Here is a 20,855-nt window from a genome sequence, read left to right on the forward strand (position 1 = left end):
GGGCTACTTTGGGTGAGAGAAGGATGTGCCTCACATTTAGAGGTGCTTGGAGCTCCAGTGTTGAGCACCAGGTCAGGTGTGTGGCTGGATTTTACCCTTATTTTATTTAGCAAGACGTTAACATTTTATTTGCAGCTCAGAAAATGTCAGTGGATAAAGGTTGGGTAGAAGGGTGAAGTGATGGGGGTTTTAATTCTGCATTATAATTGGAGCCACAGGAGAAATGATGTTCTAACCATTGGTAACCTTTGCAAAGCTAAATGCACTGCAAGCAAACTGAGGGGTTTTTTCTCTGTTTCCTCCTCTGCTGTTCACAAAATAGGTCTTTAATTTACAAATCTTGCTGTCGTCCTTCAGCAGATAGTTAGAGCTATTTTGGTAAGCTCTAATCAACATTTTTTAGTATTATTTGTGCTTCCTTCTCTTGCAAAAAGAAAATCTGCCTATGCCACCACCCCTGTCTCTAATATGTATTTCTCCCCAGTGTACTTTTTGTACTATTGAATACAGGAGATGTGAAAATCTTTGTTGTTTTGAGTATTTGGCCTTCTAAACTCTGTTGAGTGATCCTACAGATATTTTATTTTCTCTTTTTGCTTATTAAATATTGAATTTCTTACTGCAACAGAATAACCTTACTAAATATGTGCCTAAAATACAGTCTAATCACTTTGGTTTTTTCTGAGGAAAAGAGGTTGGGAATATCTTCACATTATTTCTAGAAAGATGAACAAGTTTAGCAGTTCACATCTGGGACTTCTTTTTTGTGTTCTCCTCTTCACTCCTTCCTTCATCCATCACAATGGTCGCATCCAGACCCCAGCACAGAATCCCAGACTGGTTTGGGTTGGAAGGGACCTTCAGGACCATCCAATGTCCAACCAAGTCCAAACTCAGCTGCCTCTGGTTTACAGGGTGTCAGATCAGTTCTTCTTGCCAAAAAACAGGTTTTTAAGAGAGCCAGAAAAGAGAAATAAATGTTCTCACCTGCCACAGATAAGGTGGCTTTGTGGCTTGTTAAACCTTGGTGCCATCTTCAGCTGAAATATTGGGTCATTCATGTGTAGATCAGCTCTCCTGGCTGGCTGTAGGCTGCAGATGGGTGTTTGGCAAAGGCCAACTCTCTGCATTCCTTCAGCATTATTATCTACTTTGTTCCAATTATTTTGAGGTTTAATGCATCGAGGGCTTTAAAGATGTCCTATAACTCTCCAACATATTAATTTTTACTTCTAAATTGCCCTTAAATAGCTTCCAATTCATCAAAAGAATTTGGAATATGCTTCTAGTAATCATTGCAGTGTTTTCTGGAATTATTAGGTCACCTATATATGTTAAAGCTTATTAGTGGTGAAGCTGCTGTATTTTCCAGCATTTAAAGCTGCCATTCTTTACTAGCAATTGGGATGCTGAAAAACATTGGAGGGGAGTTTAATAATTGAGCCATAATGTGCCAAATGGATTTTCTTCTTTTCTCATGATAATTCATCCCATCAAAGTGCTGAGGAAGTTTTCTAGCCATTTCAAAATGAAAGCATGCTTGTCTGAAGAGCTTTAAGGATACCTGGGGTGGAGAGAATATCCTCTCTGCTCTGCAAAGGAGCTTAGAGCACAGAATAAAACCAGACAGGGTGTTTAAGTTCAGATCTTTGTGTCAGGGTGGGAATACCCTGTGGTACAGAATGCTGAAAGCTTATCAACTAACAATTAATGCATGTGTTGAGGCCAGCTAAGGGGAGATTACTTATAACCTCCTTGCTCATTTATTTTGCTTAAAGAATCTAATAAATAATTATTTCATTAAGCTATTTATCAAGTAGAATATTGCCCATAAAATGGAAATTTCACTTATGCCACTACTGCAATATTCATGCTTTAAAAGCATAAACTTCTATAACTTGTGGAAGCTGCACTTGGCAGAACCTGACCCAAAGGAGGAGTCAAGTTCAAGTTTCCATGGGTTAAAAAAATCTCCAGAGGTGCTGGATGCCCTTAGGTGACTTTTTTTCCTTGCAGTTTGGTTTCACATCTGAGTTTTCTGGTTTCCTCTTTCTGTGGGAGCTGCTCCCACACCCAACTCATCCCTGGCCTTAGGAAAATGAAGACCCAGCAGGTGATAAATGAGGTTCAGCTCCTGGATGTGCTGCTTTGCCTCTGGCTGACACCTGAACCTCTGCATCCAGGCTGCTCTGGGTTGCTAAAACCTGAGAACATTTCTCTCCTTTTTCCCTTGTTTTTTTGAGAGGATGGATGAGAACCAGTGATACCAAAGCATGGTGTGAGGTGGGAGGAGGTGTAGAGAGGGAATGAAGGGTGGATGGGAGGGTTGAAGGAGGCTTTTGGTGTAGGCTGTGGATTTTGGAGGAGAAAGCAACAGAAGGAGTTTATTTTTAAAGCAATTTGGAAATGGTTGAGTAGAATTCAGAGCTGGCAGAGAGCTGGCTGAGGCTGTTCAGGAGAAAGCAAGGCTTGACCAGGACCCTGCCAACCTTGGGCTTTCCTTCCAAACCATTTTCCAACGTGGCTCTCGTTCCACACAGCTGTTTCTTTCTGCTCCTTCCATAGTTCCACAGTTGCTTTCCAAGAGAAAGCATGGAGAACAACAAAAAAAGCCTCTTTAAAGCTACTGACAGGAGGAACAGGTCTTTTCAACATCCTTCAGGATGGTTTAGGCTGAGTAAGCCCAATAGATGCACCTTGACATCCCTCTACCCTCAGGGCCCTTCCAGCAGGTGATGGACTGAAGCCCAGACACTGATTTTTCTTTCTCCCTGAGTGCTGCCAAGGGAAGGTAGCAAAAGGGGGGAAAAATTCCTAAATGGCTTGATAGCTTTTGTGGGTATTTGCTGCCTCCTTGTGACAGTACCAAGTGGTATGGTGGTGCTTTGAAATGCAGGGGACTGTGGTGGGTGGTTTTAAAGGAGTTATTAGTCTTTAAATGTTAATTCCTCTCTTCTGAAAGACTTGCCTGTGGTGCCAGAAGTCAGGCAAGACAAAGAAACTCATTAAATACTCTGGCACATGAAGTTTGTGGAATGGTGGATTTCAGGAAGGGGATTTAATACAAGGATAAAGGTGATCCTCTTAGTTCTCTACCCCAGCTTTCTTCTCTAAGAGAATAATTGGATATGTAGGTAGGCACTGTGCTCAAATCAACCAAAAATAAGAAATCCATGCCTGACATTTGCAGCTCAGGAGTTAAATCTCCCATAAAGAGGAGCCATCCTCATAGGAACCCACCATGGTTTGATACGGATCTTCAGCCTGGGGTGGATATTCCTGGTGCTGTCTGACAGACATGAGGGAATGGGGCACATAGGTCTTGTAAGGGTCACCTGAAGAAGGGAGGAGATCTTAAAGACTTCCCTGGCTGTGCACAGCTTCATTTGTTAGCTTGACCTCCTAGAAACTCCTCCTGGAGGTCATTCTCCAAGATATGTCTATATAACACAGAAGGACTCGAGGTTGATGAAGCAGGTGGCACGTTTTCTCTGCTCTTGAGATTTCCATCCCTTTTCCCTAAATAAAAGGGGTGTTGAGGAGATAGACCCAGAAGAACCATGGCAATAGCATCTAAAAAGCTTTATCCTGAGCTGAGGCTTCTCAGTGGAGTCAGGAGGTGGAGGCGATCGATGGCCTGGCAGGAGCTGTGCCTTGGCAGCCTGGCCTGGGGACTCCTGCAGATGTTGGGAATATTGTTGTTTTCATGAAGCCAGGAATTAAATGTGGAGCCAGGAACACTTTTCCCTGCTGCCTTGAAGGTTTTGGTTTATTGCCACCCTCCCTTTTTGTCCAATGGTGGTAAAATGCTACTGAAAACAAAGCAGCTCCTGGGGTTGGCTCTGCTGGTTTTGCTTGGATGCATTTTGAATTTTTACTCTTCAGGGAGCACTGTCCTCTTTGAGCCTCTGAGATAAAGCAAACATTGCACCTTAGGCTTTGGAAATGGATTTTTTTTTTTTTTTTTTTTGAGAAAACTGGACCTTAAAAGAGGACCAAAAAAGATTCCCAAGGCCATTGAGTCAATGTGGTGGCAGTCATGCCACGGGGAGCTTAGAGGAGCCCAAAACAAATGTGGACACTGAAAAATTTTGCTTATCCATCATCCACTTGTGCTTTTTCAGGTGTGGCAAACGTGAAAATCCATCTAGTCCAAAACATGGTCTTGTGCAGGAGATAAATACTGTTTGCAGGTGGTAGAGAGACTCTGCTCCACCATTAAATAAAGCAGTGGGGAGCTGGGGAAAGAAAAGGAAAGCTGGAGATCCCAAATCCTCAGTTATCAATAATGCATGTGTAGCTTCTTTATCAAAACAGCAATTAAAGATTTAATGGATCTGCCTTCCTAGTTAATGAGAGCATGTTGTTTTTTGATTGTAAAAGTCAGTAGTAATCCAGCACCTCTCAAAAAGGAAATAAAAATACAGAATTGCTCCCCGAGCCCATTGGTGTTTGCAGAAAAATGGCCAGGCTTTTGCAGTGAACTAATGTCAGATTTTAATACTTAGAGGAAACGTGGGGGAAGTGATTTGGGATACAGACCTTTGAAAATGAAAAAGGCCAAACAAATCTCTCTGTGATCCTGCTTAAATTTATAAAGAAATAGGCACTGTAGGAGTCTCTAAAAGCCGTGCAGGCTGTTTAAAGCTGAAGCCACACGAGTGCCAATTTTTTAATATCATGTATGATGTGAGAGTAAAAAGTATTTCTGAAATATCTAAGCTTGAAAAATGTTATCAGGTTGCCCACTGGCTGCCCCTTGGATGCTCAGTCCCTTTTCACACACAGTTTTTATAATATATAAGCTATGGATAGTGACATGGAACCAGGAATGGATCCTCCTCCTTCTGCATCTCAGGGCATGGTTCCTGCTGGCTCTCCTTTTCCTAATGATAAATATTTCCAAGTCTTTGCACTCTGCTGGAGAATTTGATGTGGGAGAGTAGGATTCCCTCAGAGATGGGACAAAGTATTTCTGAAGAGAGGGGGTACTGGTGGGATGAGGTACCATCCCATCACCATCACCTGCATTTCTGGAAAAATCTGGTCTATGCAAAAGGTTGCATAATAAATAGAATTCTGTTTCCTGTAATTTATCTCTGAAAAAATCTGGTCTTTCTCATTAAATATGATTAGTGGCAATTGAACCAAATTCAAATAGTTCATCGAATTATCATTGTTTAAGTTGGTGACAATAAGAATAATATTTATATTTATGAATTAAGAGTGATTTTCTTCATTAGAATTGATCCTCAATATTTAGTCAGGGGTGCAATGGTGGCTTCACATCCAAGGAGAAGCTGTCAGGGTCATGGATGTTGGTGTGAGTAAGGGTGGGAGAGCACAGTGCAAACCACAGCGTTGCCTGGAAAGAGGAGGTTTGAGGCTCTGCAGAAAGGATGGATCTGGGAAGCAGAGACCTGAGGTTTTTTTCCAAGGGCAGGGATTACTGAGTGGTCACAGCCTTTTTCTGACCATGATCTTTCCTATGTGGATTCATAGAATGGTTTGGGTTGAAAGAGACCTTAAAGATCATTTAGTTCCAACCCCACCAGCCCAGGTTGCTCCAAGCCTCATCCAACCTTCAGCACTGCCAGGGATGGGGCAGCCACAGCTTCTGGGGGCACCCTGGGGCTCAGCACCCTCACACCAAACAGTTTCTTCTTAATAACTCAGTGTCTCCTCTTTCAGCTTGACACCATCCTCCCTTGTCCTCTCACTCCACACCTTATAAAAATGATAAAATGATAAAATTATTATAAAATTATAAAATGTCCCTCCCCAGCTTCCCTGGTAATGGAAGGTGCTCTAAGGTCTCCCCATTGGATCCTGCTCTTCTCCAGGCTGAACACCCCCAACTCTCAGCATGGCTCAGAGCTGCTCCAGCTCTCTGATCATCTTTGGATTTGGATCTCCACCTTTTTCCTGTGTTGGGGACAAACTGTCTTGGGTGTGGGTTTCCTTTGAGAGCCCCAGGATGACCAGAACCAAAGCATGCCCAGAGGTGGGGATAGGAGCACGTTGGTTCCCCCTTCCCCAGGAATCTCTGTTCACACATAAAGAGACCAGTGGGAGGTGTAAATAGTGCACTGTAGGAAATAAATCCTCTACTCTGGTTAATCTTCCTTTAAGCATTGCCTTTTAATACACACTGGGACCTGGAGAAGAAGATTTGGAGATGTTTTCTCCTGCCCATAAGTGCAATGCTTGCAGAGAGTTCACTGAGGTTTAGATAAACAAAAGGAGAAATTTTCCTGTTGGAAAGCTGGTGTGCCTTGAAGTTGCTCATTAGGTATTCAGTGTGATAAGATCATAACTGTCAATAAAGTCAGCTTTTATTATACTTGTTATTATTCTAACTGCTTTCTGTTGGATCTGCTGCTTTGCATTTTCCCTAGAAGCTGATAACTCTATTCATCTTCTCTTTAGAGTTAAGAAAAGCAATCTAGATTTGGGGAAATCAAGAAATGCCCCAAAGTTCTGCAACAGCCAGTTATAAAGAATCTGATGGCTATAAGCTCTGTCTTATTTTTGTAATTTGGGAAAGAAAAATACCTATTTTCTTTGCTTCTTTGGAGGCTTTTCTTTGTTGGGTTATCCTCTTGCTTTAAATATCACCACAGATAGTCAATACTGGCTTTTCCAATGTGATTAAATCTTTCAGCCTTACTGTTTTGATTTCCTAGTGAAAATTGGTGGGTGTCACACAAAGAGGTCAAATGGGGACCTTTGGAACAACAGTTTTCTCTGAAAATAAATGTACATTGTCCCTCACCAGGTGTCACAAGCAGTGAACCCTAGGAGACACTTTTCACTGCTGTATTATCTTCCATCAGAGTACCTCTAAGTATGATATGAACTTTTGAGCCTATTTTGGTTTTATTTGCTGGAGTTTTTCAGCTGCTTTTATGTTCTGAACGAGGACAATAAGAGATGTGTTTTGTTTTGTTTTTTCCTTTGCAGTTGTTTCCTGTCTTTGCTCCTGGTGGCAGCTGTGGTTTGGAAGATTAAGCAGAGTTGCTGGGCATCCCGACGAAGAGAGGTTGAAATGCCAACACTGAATGCTATCTCTGAAATGACTTTTTTTATACTTCTTCTCTCTTCTATTTGTTCACATATGCATAGCATTAACCTTCAGTTGGGGATAAGCTCCACTAATCTAGAAATGCTTCTGTTTAGGGATTTAATAGTGTACTTTTGATTACACTTGCAGTGACAAATGATGCCCTTTTAGTATCCTGATGCTGCACTTTCTGCAGAGCACATGAAATTGGGGTGAAATGTGCTGAGTTCCAGAACTCACATTCTAGACAGCATAGCTACAAAATGACCACAAAAGAAGCACTGAACCACATGAACTTCTGTTTTAATCTCTTAAAAAAAGGCTAATCCCCATTTTCAAATTAAAAGCTTGTCTGAAGGTGCTTTTTTTGGTTTGTTTTTTTTTAAATTATTTTGTTTTGTTTTTTCTCCAACATGGCAGCATAAGAAAAAGATAGGAGAAACCACCCCAATGTGGCAAGCTTGTGTCCTACTTCAAAAGGCAACTTTTAGTGCCAAGGTTTTATCCTTGTCACCAAGCCATGGACCACACCAGCTTCCCAGCTTTTGCTTGTTTGCAGCATGTCAAAACATTTCTGCTTTATAAAATACATTTCCTCCTTGTTTATCCTTGATGCATTTGGTGATGGATTCAGTTTTTTCACCAGCTGCTTCTCAATTGAAACTAATTTCATGTTATGCCCAATGCACTCAAGGTGACCCAGGGAGGATGGGCAACACGTTGTCACTCTGTAGCATACAGAATGGGTCTTTATTTTTCCTTTTTAAGCACAGATGCAGAAATATTTAGTAAGAGCAGCAAGCCCTGTGTGCTGCAAGGCAGATGATGCCACATTCCTGGGGTTTTCTTGCTGTGCTAAGCACTAAAACCACAGCAAGCAGAGCCCTGGACAGTGGACAGATATAGCAGAGGTCAGGCTGGGCTGTGCCTGGGATTATTTTTAGGAGTTTTGTCTTGTGGGATCTGTTTATTTGTGTGCAGAATGAGAGAAACCAGACTTGATTTAAGTGACTCCATCTCTGTGGAAGTGTCTTTAGGTTGTCACCCAAAAGGAGGTATCTTTTCCTAAGGAGTGTGCTGTGCTTCTTCCCCTGCTTTGGGATTTTTAGGGGGAATTCTGCCCATTCCCACAGATTTTCCTCTTATCTGTCCTGCAGGGATGAAGCTCTTGGCAGCTGGAGGGACCCAGACATGGAACTGTTCTATTCAAGGGTGTTTTATTCCTGTGTAGTAGTTGAGCAGGAGTATTCTGGGGATTAATTTTTACAGGGCTTCAATTCTGTGCCACTGCTTCTTTCCTGCATATCTTCTAAAATTTGTCTCTGGTTCTGCTTTCCAGTGGGAATAGTATAAATTTATTCAATCTGAGGATCTGCTTTCATATAATAAAGTAGGATTATGTCTGATAATTCTTTTCCTCCTCTTCTTCTTTCTGCTTCAGATGTTTTTACTCTTGCTAGTGAACTCAAATGCATAATACAGTCAGTGGTTTTCACACAGATAACCCTTAATCTTTGAAATAATTTAAGTCTTGGAGGTTTTTCTGTATTCTCTGAAGGTAGATAAATTTTTACTAGGGCAGCTGGGTTTTTTCCTTCTTGCTTTCTTGGCAAGAATGGAAGCTGGAGTCAGCATAATGTTCCCTGTTGGCTCCTGGGGTGAAATGTTATCTAGGAATGTATAAGGAACATGGACTGAGAAGTAAATACTCTGCTTGGGAGCTCAGCTGAGATATCTTAGCAGTGGCCTAAATGAAAGATGTCTCCATAAATGAGGTTACTCTGAGGCTGATGGAGGTTTTAAGGGAAAAAAGCTGTCACATTAGCAGCATAATTGTGTGTTTTACTCTAAATTCAGTTTACACGTGTGGCTCTTTGATGGGCAGGTAATCAGTCTGTTCTTTTCCTGGCAGGTTCCTGCCTTTTGCTGTTAATTTATCTTCCTCCTTCTTTCCATCTACTGATTCCATCTTGTAGTTCACAATCTCTGCTATTCCATCTGTCTGGTGTTAAAAATACTTGTAAAACTTGAGGAAGCTCTTTTAAATCTCTTGTCATGCCATTATTAGATAGATTAATAAGAATTATCTCCAGAAACAAAAGTCTGCCCCAAAATTCTTTGACTTTTTGGTATTATCTGGGATAATTTTATAGCTTGCAGGGGGCTTTTTATACAGACTCAATAAATCCTGTCAAGGTCCCCTTTAAACCTTAGTAGTTAAAATAATTAAGAGCAATTTGCTACACTGCAAGTTTTAAGTGTAACACAAGCTTACCCCTGTGTTGTGCTGAGGATGTTTTTGAAGTGTGGGGGTTTTAGATTTACCATTTTCCCTTCTTTTCCAAGTGGCTGCTCTCTGGGATTTTCTCCATTATCCTGACACAAGTCTTGGGTCAAAGAACTTGAGTCTGGACTGGGACAAATATTTTGGGGTTTATTGGGGTTTTTTTCCCCCTCTAAATTACTGACAAAGTCAATTGAGACCAAATTCAGTTCCTTCTCCATTATCCTGACACAAGTCTTGGGTCACAGAACGTGGAGTCTGGACTGGGACAAATATTTTGGGTTTGGTTTGGTTTTTTTTCCTCTATAAATTACTGACACTGTCAATTGAGACCAAATACACTTCCTTCTCCCACCATATTATAATTCAGAGCAGGGTGAAAGGCAAGGTGATGAAGCAGGACACTGATTCAGACAGCATGTTGGAAAGTGTAAGGTAATAAATGCAGTCCTGGAGGAAGGGATTTCTCTGGCTTGGGCTGTGTTTTTAAAAGTAGTCAGGTTACAGTCCTGTGTATCTTGTGGGTTGTGCTGCAGGAGTTCTCTGCTTGTTCTGGAATCTTAACTCAGAAATAAATAAAAATATAATGCAGTCTGCAGGTAATTCCCAGCTATCAATCAGTGCTTCCAGTGGAAGGATTGAGAGGGCTGAACTTCTTATCACAGTGCAGGGTGAAAACCAAGATAGCTGAAGGTTAATCTGAGATGTGCATAGGACAGGAAAAAGGGGAGTGTGTTGAAAGGTCTGGGAGTCAGAATTACTCAGACAAGTGTTCCTTGGCAAGTGTGCTGGGAGAAGCTGTACAGTAATGCTTGGTGTGTCAGGTAATGGAACAGAGCAGCATCATTTGGGTGAAACTGGATTTCCATTCCTCCTTACTGAGGAAGCAGTGTGCTACACATCCAGAATCTGCATCAGGATCCTGGAAAATGCTCCTGATTTTTTTTTCCTTGCTTTTCTGCAGCATTTTGTCCTGCTGCTTGCACGTGGCAGTGCTGATGTTCCTCAGCCTGAAGGCCAAAGGCTCTTCTGGTGTGCAAACCTGGTGTAGGAAACGTGGAGCTGTAGGAAAATGGGTTTGGAGCACTGAGCAAAAGTTCAGGCCTTGCAGAGTATAAAACTTGACCCAAAGTGAAAAATGGGAGCAATTTGTGTCATATCAGGCATGGAGGAGATGGGACTGTAAAATGTGTGTTTATTCCCTCTCCAGTGAGCATCAAGTTTAAGTATCCTCAGACATCCTAAAGAGGGAAAATGGAAATAAAAAGGCAGCTTTTATAGGAGGCTTAGGATGAGGTGAACGACATGAGGAAACAGGGATAGGAAACCTTTCTAGCTTGTCTCTAGGAAATGACACATTAAATCTATTAAGGTGGTAATAGTGAATAATGCACAAAATACAAGAGTGGCATTAGAAATTTAATATGCTCATCTGCTGCCCTGGATTTTCTGTCCTATTTTGTTTTATTTTAGCATCCAGCTCCTACTCTGTTCACCCTCAGTCTGTTCTGTCTCTTCCACTCTGAGCAAGAAATAATATTTCCAGCACGTGCAGTGGGGATAAGAGTTTGGCCAGGCTGGTGTAACTCTGTGTGAGGGTCAGCTGGATTGCCCTTCAGGATGCATTGGGAGCAGCCACACCAAGCACATATAGAGATAACTAGATTTGGGTGTCTAGTGCTCAATTACACCCTTTAACATCCATAAGATTGTCTCCATTTTGCCTCTTTTCTTGCCAAGGCTATGCAGGACTGAGCATATTTACTCTGTGCAGTTCCCAACTTATTCAGGGTGGGTTTTGTGTATTGATTTACTGCAGGGATTATCCTGCTCTTCTCTGACCTCATTGCTGAGACCTTTTTTTCCTCCCAAGTGTATTCAAAATGCAGCAGCTCTCCTTTTTTTCTCCAGTACCCTCTGTTGCAATGCCTGGGAACATTGAATACCATTCAGGCAGGTGGGTTTCTGTGCTCATTTTTACAGCAAAGCCTTTCCAAGGGATGTGGGCTGGGTATTATTTATTGCCCTGCCTTCCTTTGCTCCCCCTTCCTGTTAGTATTTCCTCCATCTCTTCTATCTCCTCTTTTAGGCTGTGATTTAGGGTATCCTTTGTCAAAGGAAAGGAGTCAGGATTGGAGTCTTTTCAAATTGCCACTGTAAATCCAGGTCTGCAGCAGTCTCTCCTTGGAAGGAGCTGGTATTGGCCTTCTGCAGGGACATTAAAAAGTCAGGTGACAAATGTCCCTGGGTTTGGGCAGCCCCAGGTGCTTCAGAAGGCTTCTAAGAAATGAGATGTGCTGGTGCCAGACTTTGCTGCTCATCTCTCCAAGCTCCCAGCAGTCATTTGGCATGTGGAACTTCTTGGTTGACAGCACCAAGAGTGCTGGGCAGTGTCTGTCAAGCCAGGAATTAAATATTAACTGCTTGGTGGTGTAGTTTGTAAAGGAAACAGGAATTGGAGGAGTCAGAAATCAGCACAACCAGGTTATTTTAGCAGGGCTTGTTGTGGCAGGCCAAGGAGTAATGGTTTTAAACTAAAAAAGGGGAGATTCAGACTGGATATAAGACTTTTTTTCCAATGAGGGTGTCAAACCCCTGGCTCAGGTTGCCCAGAGAGGTGGGAGATGCTCTCCCATCCCTGGAATATTCAAGGGTAGGTTGGACAGGGCTCTGAGCAACCTGATCCAGTTGGAAATGTCCCTGCTCAGTGCAGGGGTTTGGACTGGATGACCTTCCAAGGTCCCTTCCAACCCAAACTATGCTGTGATTCTATAATTCTGTGGTCAGCTCACTCAGTTGTCTCATTACAGGCTGGAACAAAAACTTGTGTCTTTATTTTAGGATGGGTTCACTTTGCAGAATACCTGTTCCCTGAAAACTAGACTGGGATGGTGATGACCATGTTGAATTAATAACTACATAAATTCCCAGTGCCTCCATTTGTGAGTAATAAAGCAGCAGTGTAGTGTTCATGCTGTGTTATTGGTCATTGGAGTTCTGTGGCCACTCTGCTCTCAGCAATGTCTTGGGTGTTGCAGAAGGTACAGAACAAAACTGCAGGATTAATTTGCTACCTGGAAGAGAAGTGAGGGACTGAAGCATCAGAAATCTCTCGTTTGATCCAAGGAAGAGTTTTGATTATGTGGTGCAGTGTCTGTGAAAAGGAATTGTAGGAGATTGATGGGTTGAGGGTCAGGGTCCAAAGGTGTAACACCCATCTAGGAGCAAAGGTGTCAAAAGATGGGGTTGTTTTTCTCTTCTATGGCAACACTGGCAGTGCCAACAACTTTTATTTTTTAGAAATGTGGTTGTGAGATCAGAATTTGGGTGCTTATGGAAGGACCTTTTCTAGGTCAGTGCAAGTCACGTGCATGTGGGGCTCACAGGCTGCAGTTCAATGGTTCAGACTCTGCAGGAGGTCAGATCAAATAATCAGAACTTTTTCCACTACCCCTAAATTTAAAATCTATGAATGGGAAGCCAGTCCCAGTGCCTGCAGGCTTTTTCCAAAATACAAAGGCTGTGTGCTCTCAACAGTGATCTGTGTGGCTTTGGTCACCAACTGAAGGAAATCACAGCAGAAATAAGAGATGCCCTGAAGAGGAAAAAACATCCCAAAACATTAATGTTGACGAGAGATTCCAGCTCAGAGGGGAACTGATGGTCCATTTTTGTTTGAACATGCTACTGTCACTTCTGTGCTTCCTGGAGCTCATCTTGGCTTGAACTTGCAGATTTGTAGCTTTAAAGTGTTGGGGTAGGACACCATCCTCTCAGGTTGGCAAAAACACAACCTTGGCTCTTCTCATGTCATCTTTGGGGTGGTGGCCACCAGTAGTGTGACCGAAATTGGGTTTAGTAAATCCCAAAAAAGACCTGTTGGCCAGTTTGGGGGATGCTGAAGCTACACTGTCAAGTCTAGGTCTAAGGGAGCCTCATTTAAAACAAAAAAACTCCAGAGCCATAGGTATGGTGAAGCTGTTGTTGTTTCAGGCTCCTGGGTCTCTCCCTGGTGATGGGAATCGGTGGCCCAGGCATCTAATAAAGGTATTTAGAAAAATCAGGGAGAGAAGGAATATTGTGCAATTAAGCCAGAAGAGCTCTAGTCAATCAGAAGTGCTCTCTGCTGTCATGTAATTACCTGGTGTTGGTACTGATTTCAGCCTGGGTGGACAATACACTTCTGGTCTTTTAAAAAGAAATTATATCTCACTCTTCTTATTAAAGGTCAGGTTTTCAGTGCCCTCCTACTGGGCATGATTATGATGAATAATTTACTTATCTTAATCAGCTCTGAATTAAATATCTTCTGTCATTTCAGCATGAGGCAACTTCCCAGCAGCTTTGCTTTCTGGTTTGTTGTAGTTTTGAAGTGTGGAAATGCCTGGTGAGAAGCATTTGAACATTAATTCTCTCCTCCTCTCTCTTTCCACCCAGCCTGCAAAGTCTCTTACAAAAACCTAATTAGTTCACATTAATATGTGCATTGCTCCAGGGGCTTCAAAACTTCATTTTCAGTGATGATGGAAGCTCAGAGAAAATTGTTTGTTTGTTGACTTACATGGTAGTTAATGTAATTGTAGCTAAATGCTTTAAATCACTTATTTCTGAGACAATGGGGCTCATCTTCATGGCACAGGGAGCTCTCCTCTCTTGCTTTCTTTCTTTCTTTGCTGCTGCCCCTTTTTTGTTTTGGAATTGGTAATTCCATTGACTTCTCCCCTTTGCCCCAGGGTCCCCAGGGAATTATCATGGAAAGCAAAGGCTCCCACACCAGGGTATTTGTGTGCACAGATGGCATTAGCAGAGGTGCCATGGCTACCTGGACATGCTGGCCATGGGTACCTCCTGGTGCTGCTACCCCTGGGAAGCAAACCTTCTCCAGAGGCCCTTGGAAACCCCAGGAAAATGATGTCCCCTTCCCACCCTGGGGCAGATGCCATTCCAGGGACAAATCCTCCAGAAGAGGTTCTCTGAGTTACGCAGCAGTGCCTAGAAACAGGGAGCTGATAGTTTGTGTGTGCCCAAAAGGGATGATCCACCTCCTGAATTCAAATGAAATGAAATTTATTTTATTTTTATACTTTGAATTAAAATTAAAATCCCCCAGAGGGATGCAAGATGTGCAGGAACAAGCTCAAAATGCCTTGTCTGCCAGTGCAACCAGTCTGCCCAGTGTGTTTTAGAAGGACAGAAGTGTTCTCCATCCTCTGAGCTCAGCAGAGTTGCTGTGACTTAGCAAGTGGCCAAGTGAGAGCTGATAAGTTTGCTGGGACAATTTTCTTACCCTTGGCATGGTGTGTGCAGTGAGACCTTTAGGTTCTGGACTTCAGAAGTTGAGGTTCTGGAGTGCGTCCAGAGAAGGGCAGTGAAGGGTCTGGAGCACAAATCTACCCAGGAGCAGCTGAGGGACCTGGGGGTGTTCAGCCTGGAAAAAAGGAGGCTGAGAGGAGACCTTCTGGCTCTCCACAACTCCCTGGAAAGGGCTTGGAGCCAGGGAGGAGTCAGACTCAAAATACAACAAAATACTCATGTTAAAACCTGAGTTCATTGCAAGTTCTAGAGAGCTGGTTTGCTTGTGGGTTTTTTTTCGTTTGTTTTTTTTTTTTTTTTAAAGCCATTATTTAAAAAGGAATAAATAAAATTGAAAACATGTGGTGTTCTGGAAAAATCAGCAGCCTTTCGTGGCTGAAAATATCAGAGCCCAAGCCCTGTGCTCATAAAAGAGACTCCACAGGGGGCAGTGATGGAGATGGATGGGAGCAGAGTGGTTATGCAGAGCCTGGTGACTGCTTTATTATCCTGAATAAAATGTTGAGGCTTTTCTTGTCAGAAAACACAGCATAGGTTATATTAGTCAATTAACCTGGTAACCTGACTAGCTGTTTTTCTTTTGTGTGAGAGCCTGTGCTACTGTATGGCAAGGTTTTTCCTCAATTCCTCTGGCAGTTTTTCTCCCATCAGTAGCACACTATTCATTTTGGATTATCCATTACTCAACTTGTAGGGATTTAAAGAATCGCTGGTTTGGAACGTTGCATGGAGCTCTTGGAACAAGTCCAGAGGAGACCATGGAGATGATCTTAGGGCTGGAGCAGCTCTGCCTGGAGATAGGGTCAGAGAGTTGGGGGTGTTCAGCCTGGAGAAGAGACCTCAGAGCATCTTCCAGTGCCTGAAGGGGCTCCAGGAAAGCTGGGGAGGGACTTGGGACAAGGGCCTGGAGGGATGGGATGAGGGGGAAAGGTTTCAAGCTGCAAAAGGGGAGATTTAGGTTAGGTTTTTGGTGTGAGGGTGCCCCCGGAAGCTGTGGCTGCCCCATCCCTGGCAGTGTTGAAGGTTGGATGGGGCTTGGAGCTGGTGGGAGGTGTCCCTGCCCATGCAGGGCAGGAACAGCGTGGCCAGCAGGTCCAGGGAAGGGATTCTGCCCCTGTGCTCAGCCCTGGGGAGGCCACAGCTTGAGTCCTGTGTCCAGTTCTGGGCCCCTCAGCCCCTCAGGAAGGAGCTTGAGGTGCTGGAGCAGGTCCAGAGAAGAGCAAGGAGGCTGTGAAGGGATCCAGCAGAATTGCTGTGAGGAAGGGCTGAGGGAGCTGGGGGTGTTGAGGCTGGAGAAGAGGAGGCTCAGGGGAGACCTCATCACTCTCTGCAACTCCCTGAAAGGAGGTTGGAGCCAGGGGGGGGTTGGGCTCTTTTCCCAGGCAACTCTCAGCAAGACAAGAGGGCAGGGTCTCAAGTTGTGCCAGGGGAGGTTTAGGTTGGAGATGAGAAAGAATTTCTTTCTGGAGAGGGTGATCAGGCATTGGAATGGGCTGCCCAGGGAAGTAGTGGATTCTCCGTGTCTGGAGATCTTTCCAAAGAGCCTGGATGTGGCACTGAGTGCCATGGGCTGGGAACTGCAGTGGGAGTGGATCAAGGGTTGGACTTGGTGATCTCTGAGGTCCCTTCCAACCCAGCCCATCCTATGATTCCATGCCCAGGTGAGCTTGAAGGTCCCTTCCAATCCATGGAATTCTGTGATTTCTGCACTGTGCCCTCCTGGTCCTGGACCTCTAGTCCTGGGTGCCAGCAGATGAGCAGCCTTGGTCACCCCCATCCCCTGAGCTGGTTTTGTCCTCCACCACAGAGCTGTTGAGTTTGTTTGGTTGTTGTCAGGGTTGCACCAAATCCTTCAGGTCTTGGTTTAACACTTCCCATTCTGTGGCTGCTTTAACTTATTGTTTGGAAGGCATTTTTCTACTGAGAAGGAAGGGAAAAAAAGAAAATCAATGGAAATGGAAGGTGTGGAGGTTCTCACAGTCTGCAGTTACTTAAATATTAAAGGGCAGTGCTCTGCTCCAGCACCTGCTTTTTTGATGGGTTTTAGTGTAAGCCTGTCAAACATTTTTTTTCTTTATGGTACTTTTCAGACCTAAGTGATACAAAATTTTCTCAGCTTGTCCTACTAATTGTGTGATCTGGAAACCAAAGGTTTGCATGGAAGTGCATTGAGGTTCATTATTTTAATTCTCAGAAAGCAAATCACTGGGAGTGAGGCTAAGCCAGGTTCTAGGGTTCCTTGATGTTAACTGCTGCTGATTCCTAATGATGTGCTCAATGTCTTGGCCAGGGCAATGCCACAATTTCTCCTTTACAACGTAATAACAGATTTTAATTAAAATTTTGACACACCAAACAAATAGCAAAGGGTCCATAGGTGTGCAGTTTAACCATGCACGGTGCCTGCCTTGGGGGAGAGAGTGACATTCTAGTTACACAACTATTATTTCTCAAATTTATTCTTAATTTGGGGAAGGGAATTGGTTTTGTAACATGCCTTGTACTACACCAGAAGCTGATGTTAGGAAAAGCACTTTCTCCTTTAGGCATTTGCTGCTTTGGTTGCAGCTCAGACCTTCACTTGGTTATACTGGGAATCAACTGGTTTGGGGACAACCTCAAAAGCCAGGGCTTTTCCTGGCCAGTTCAGAAAACACAAAGCTTGCTGTCAGCATCTCTTTTCCCACTGCTCATGTTGTGGCACTCAGGGCTTTTATTTCTTGATGCTCTTCTTGACTTCAGTAGGAGTCATGGTGCCAAATTGCCCATTTTCTTTGATAAACTCAGCTTCCTTCGAGGAGCTAATAGCTTTTAGTTCCTAAGTCTCTTGGACATCCTCATCAGGACAGCTTGTTCTCTGATTTTATAGCCATGAAACAAAGCACTTTATGATAGCTGAAGGGGACAATTGCAAGAACAACAACCCAGCAATCTGTTTCACACTTGCTGTAGTCTGCAATCTGCTGGTGTGCTTTAAATACTCAAAAACTCCTCCTGGCCTTCTACTCTTCTCCTGGTCTGTGAGTGTGAGTTCCACACAGGTTTGGTTGCAAATCCTTCCATTTCTGTGAATTCTTTGGCTTTTTTGCTATGTGGCAGTATCTACAATCTGCTCCAAAATGCCCCCCCTCTCCCCTTTGTTTTGTTTTTTTTTTCCCCAGAGATTAAGTAAACCTTCACCTCTTTACTTTTATAGAAATGCAATTTTTTATGGTTTTTAATTAGACTCAGAACCACTCAGTCTTCCACCCCCCTCCCCATGCTTAGTTTCATCCACCTCATTCTTACCTTCCTGCCCCTTTGCCTGAACCCCAAACTGCAGAGCTTTCTTCCAGCTTTCTGCACACAAAAAAAGCCTAAAACGAGAAGATAGCTTGGCAAAGAGAAGACTGAATTTATGAATTCAAGAAACTGATGATGTTTAACAGGTTTTTTTTTCCAAAAAAGTTGCACACTGGATAGTAGCAGCATCTTTTCTGCCTTGCTGATGGGGCTTGTTCAGGGCACCAGGCATTTAGTGGTGGGGTTTTTAGCAGTTTTTAAGCAGTTTTTGAGTGCTGGAGATGATGAGATAGAGCTGGGAAGTGTCAGATTTGCCCCAAGGAATGGGGAAATGCTGGTGGTCATGGTGGGAAGTACAGAGGGCATTTGGTGGTGCCTAAATCAGGCTTAAAAAGAGAATCTAACTAGTATTGGTGTGGCTGAGGGGTGGTGTGGGGTGTGTAGAGCTGCCTCCAGCAAGTTGCTGGGTTTTAGGGTAAGGCTGCTGTGTTCTTACAAGCTCCACAAAGTATAGGCTCTTTCCTTTATTAAGTAGGGGCACTGAGGAATGTCAGACCCATTGCTTCTGGGAATTAGGGTTGTGGCTTCTGCATCCACTTAGAGGCTGTGAGATGAGTGTTCAAGTGTTTCAGTTCAAGTTGAAATGCTCTTTGCAGCCCAAAGAGTGTTATAGGAAGGGTCTTTTTTTTGGGGGGTGCTGCATCACAATGTTTAAAAGGTGCTTAAGAGTCTTGTGTCATGAAGGCTTGCAGAGATTTACCCAGGGAAATGTTTTCTGCTTTAATAAAACATATTGCAACAAGGCCATGCTTGCCATTTGATACATGTGCTGCCTTCCAAAAGGAAACAAACAATAAAGAAGATGATTCAGTGGCAGCCTTTTGCTTCTGATGTTATAAAAAAACATTCAATTCTTTCTTACAGTAGTTACATAGTGCTGGTAGTTTAATTTTTAAATGGTTGCCACAAATCCTATAGAGCCCTGTCATGCCCCAGACAGGTGATGACAAACAACCAGGGCATCACAGTTTAAAATTTAAATAACTGCTTTATGGTGACTTAAAGGGATGTGTTTTCCCTCACCAATAAGTCCAGCTAAGCCTCTGCAGTGTATCTTTACTTGCAATCCCTTTTTAAGTCATAGTAATGTGAATATTTACAATTAGCTGTCGCTCCCCTTAAGCCTGCTAGAACACCAGGAGGTTGTTTTTCAGTATTCCTTTATCTCCCTTCACGTTGGGTAAAAACAGCTTGGGTGCATGGGGTTTGGGGCGTGTGGGGTTTTTTTTTTTCCTATTGTTGTGTTGGAACAATGTGATAATAATACCTTTGTGTTTCTGATCTCAGCAACTGCTCCGTGAGATGCAGCAGATGGCCAGCCGCCCCTTCGCCTCCATCAACGTTGCCTTAGAAACAGATGAAGAGCCACCAGATCTCATTGGGGGAAGCATCAAGGTGAGAGCTGGGGCTTTAGGATGGTCCTCACCACAATAAATCATGAACCCTGGGCAAAGCAGTAATCCCCAAATCCTCTCTTGGTTCTTGAGCTGCAAGAAACTGTAAGTCCCAGGGAGCCCGCCACTAGCCTTGGAGTTTCTTTTAATCCCTCCTGCTAGGAATTTGGGGCTGGTTTGGCTAAAAGTTAGACTTTGTAGGGGCTGAGAGTTAGTGTGTGTCATACTAGTGGTTAGGGGTTTGTAGGGGATGAGATTTAGTGTGTGTCATGTTAGTTTTTATGCCTTTTTAAGCTTTCCACGGTGAAACGTTTGGCTGGAAATAGATCTGGGTGCTGCAAGTAGAACCCATTGCTCTGGGGTATCTCCAAGCAAACAGGAATATCATTGGGTGTGCACTGTAAGAGAGTTCATGGTGTTCTGATTGTGGATATATATTCAAATAGATCTTGTGATGCACAAATAGTGTGAAAAAAAATCGTTGTCTTACAGCAGGCTGGCACATTCGTGGGTACAACACTGTGTTTTTAGGGAAAGGATATCTAAAAGGAGACTAATGAATTAAAAGATCTTTTTGATGTGATGCTTTGACTAGCAGACTTGTCTGCAAAAAGAAAAAAAAAATTAAGAACCTGAGAACACTGCTTATTTTTGGTGCCTGTCTAACCTGGCTGGGTTTTTTATTTTGTTTCGAGTTCAGCTTCTTGGAAGTTTTTCTCATTAATCCAGGCACTAAGTTTCTCACCTTCCATTACTGTGACAAGAAAGCCAGGTCTGCCTTTCTATTAAAAGATGTGTGGATTTTAATTATTGTAAAGCACATGAAAACAATCTGACCCTGGAACTTTTATTTGGTAATTAGATTCAAGTTAGATACCAGGAAAAATTTTGCACCCAGAGGGAAGTTGGAATAGGCTCCCAGGGAAGTGGTCACAGCACCAAGCCTGCCTGAGATCAAGAATCATTTGGATGCTGCTCTCAGGCACGTGGGGTGATTTTGGGGGGGCAGGAGTTGGACTCCATGCTCCTGATGGGTCCCTTCCAACTCAGCAGATTCTGTAATTCTAAGTCTTGGGCTGAGGATGAAGGAGAGCCAGAATTCAGGTTGCCTGTATAGCTTTAGCTCTTCCTGAGGAATGTGTGAAAATTGTATATCCTGGCAAGCTGTAATGCTTCTTCCACATTAATAATGTCCTGCCCTGTGCCCTGGGTGGATGCTGCATGGAAGCTTTTTGATAAATTGTCTTAGTTTCATGATTTTTCTGCTTATTTCCTGTGTTCTTTCCAAACCTTTTGTCCCCAGCATGAATGATTCCTGGGACTGCCTCTCATTTGAGTGCTTCTTAGACTCACAGACTGGTGTGTGATGGAAGGGACCTTAGAAATCATCCAGTTCCAGTTGCCCAGCTTCTCTGGGCAAACTGGGCCAGGGTCTCACCACCCTCACAGTAGGGAATTT

The 20,855-nt window shown here is 43.3% G+C and overlaps 1 protein-coding gene across 1 annotated transcript in view; it reads left to right on the forward strand.

Moving 5' to 3' along the window:
* Nucleotides 1–20,855, forward strand: part of ATRN (attractin) — a 152,979-nt gene that overhangs the window by 115,865 nt on the left and 16,259 nt on the right. The window contains exons 27-28 of the mRNA XM_030450914.1: nt 6,964–7,042; nt 19,290–19,397. Of these exons, the coding sequence (XP_030306774.1) occupies nt 6,964–7,042; nt 19,290–19,397 (187 nt within the window). The remainder of the gene's footprint in view (nt 1–6,963; nt 7,043–19,289; nt 19,398–20,855) is intronic.

This window comes from Calypte anna, chromosome 4B (assembly GCF_003957555.1).
Source record: "Calypte anna isolate BGI_N300 chromosome 4B, bCalAnn1_v1.p, whole genome shotgun sequence".
Lineage (NCBI taxonomy): Eukaryota > Metazoa > Chordata > Aves > Apodiformes > Trochilidae > Calypte > Calypte anna.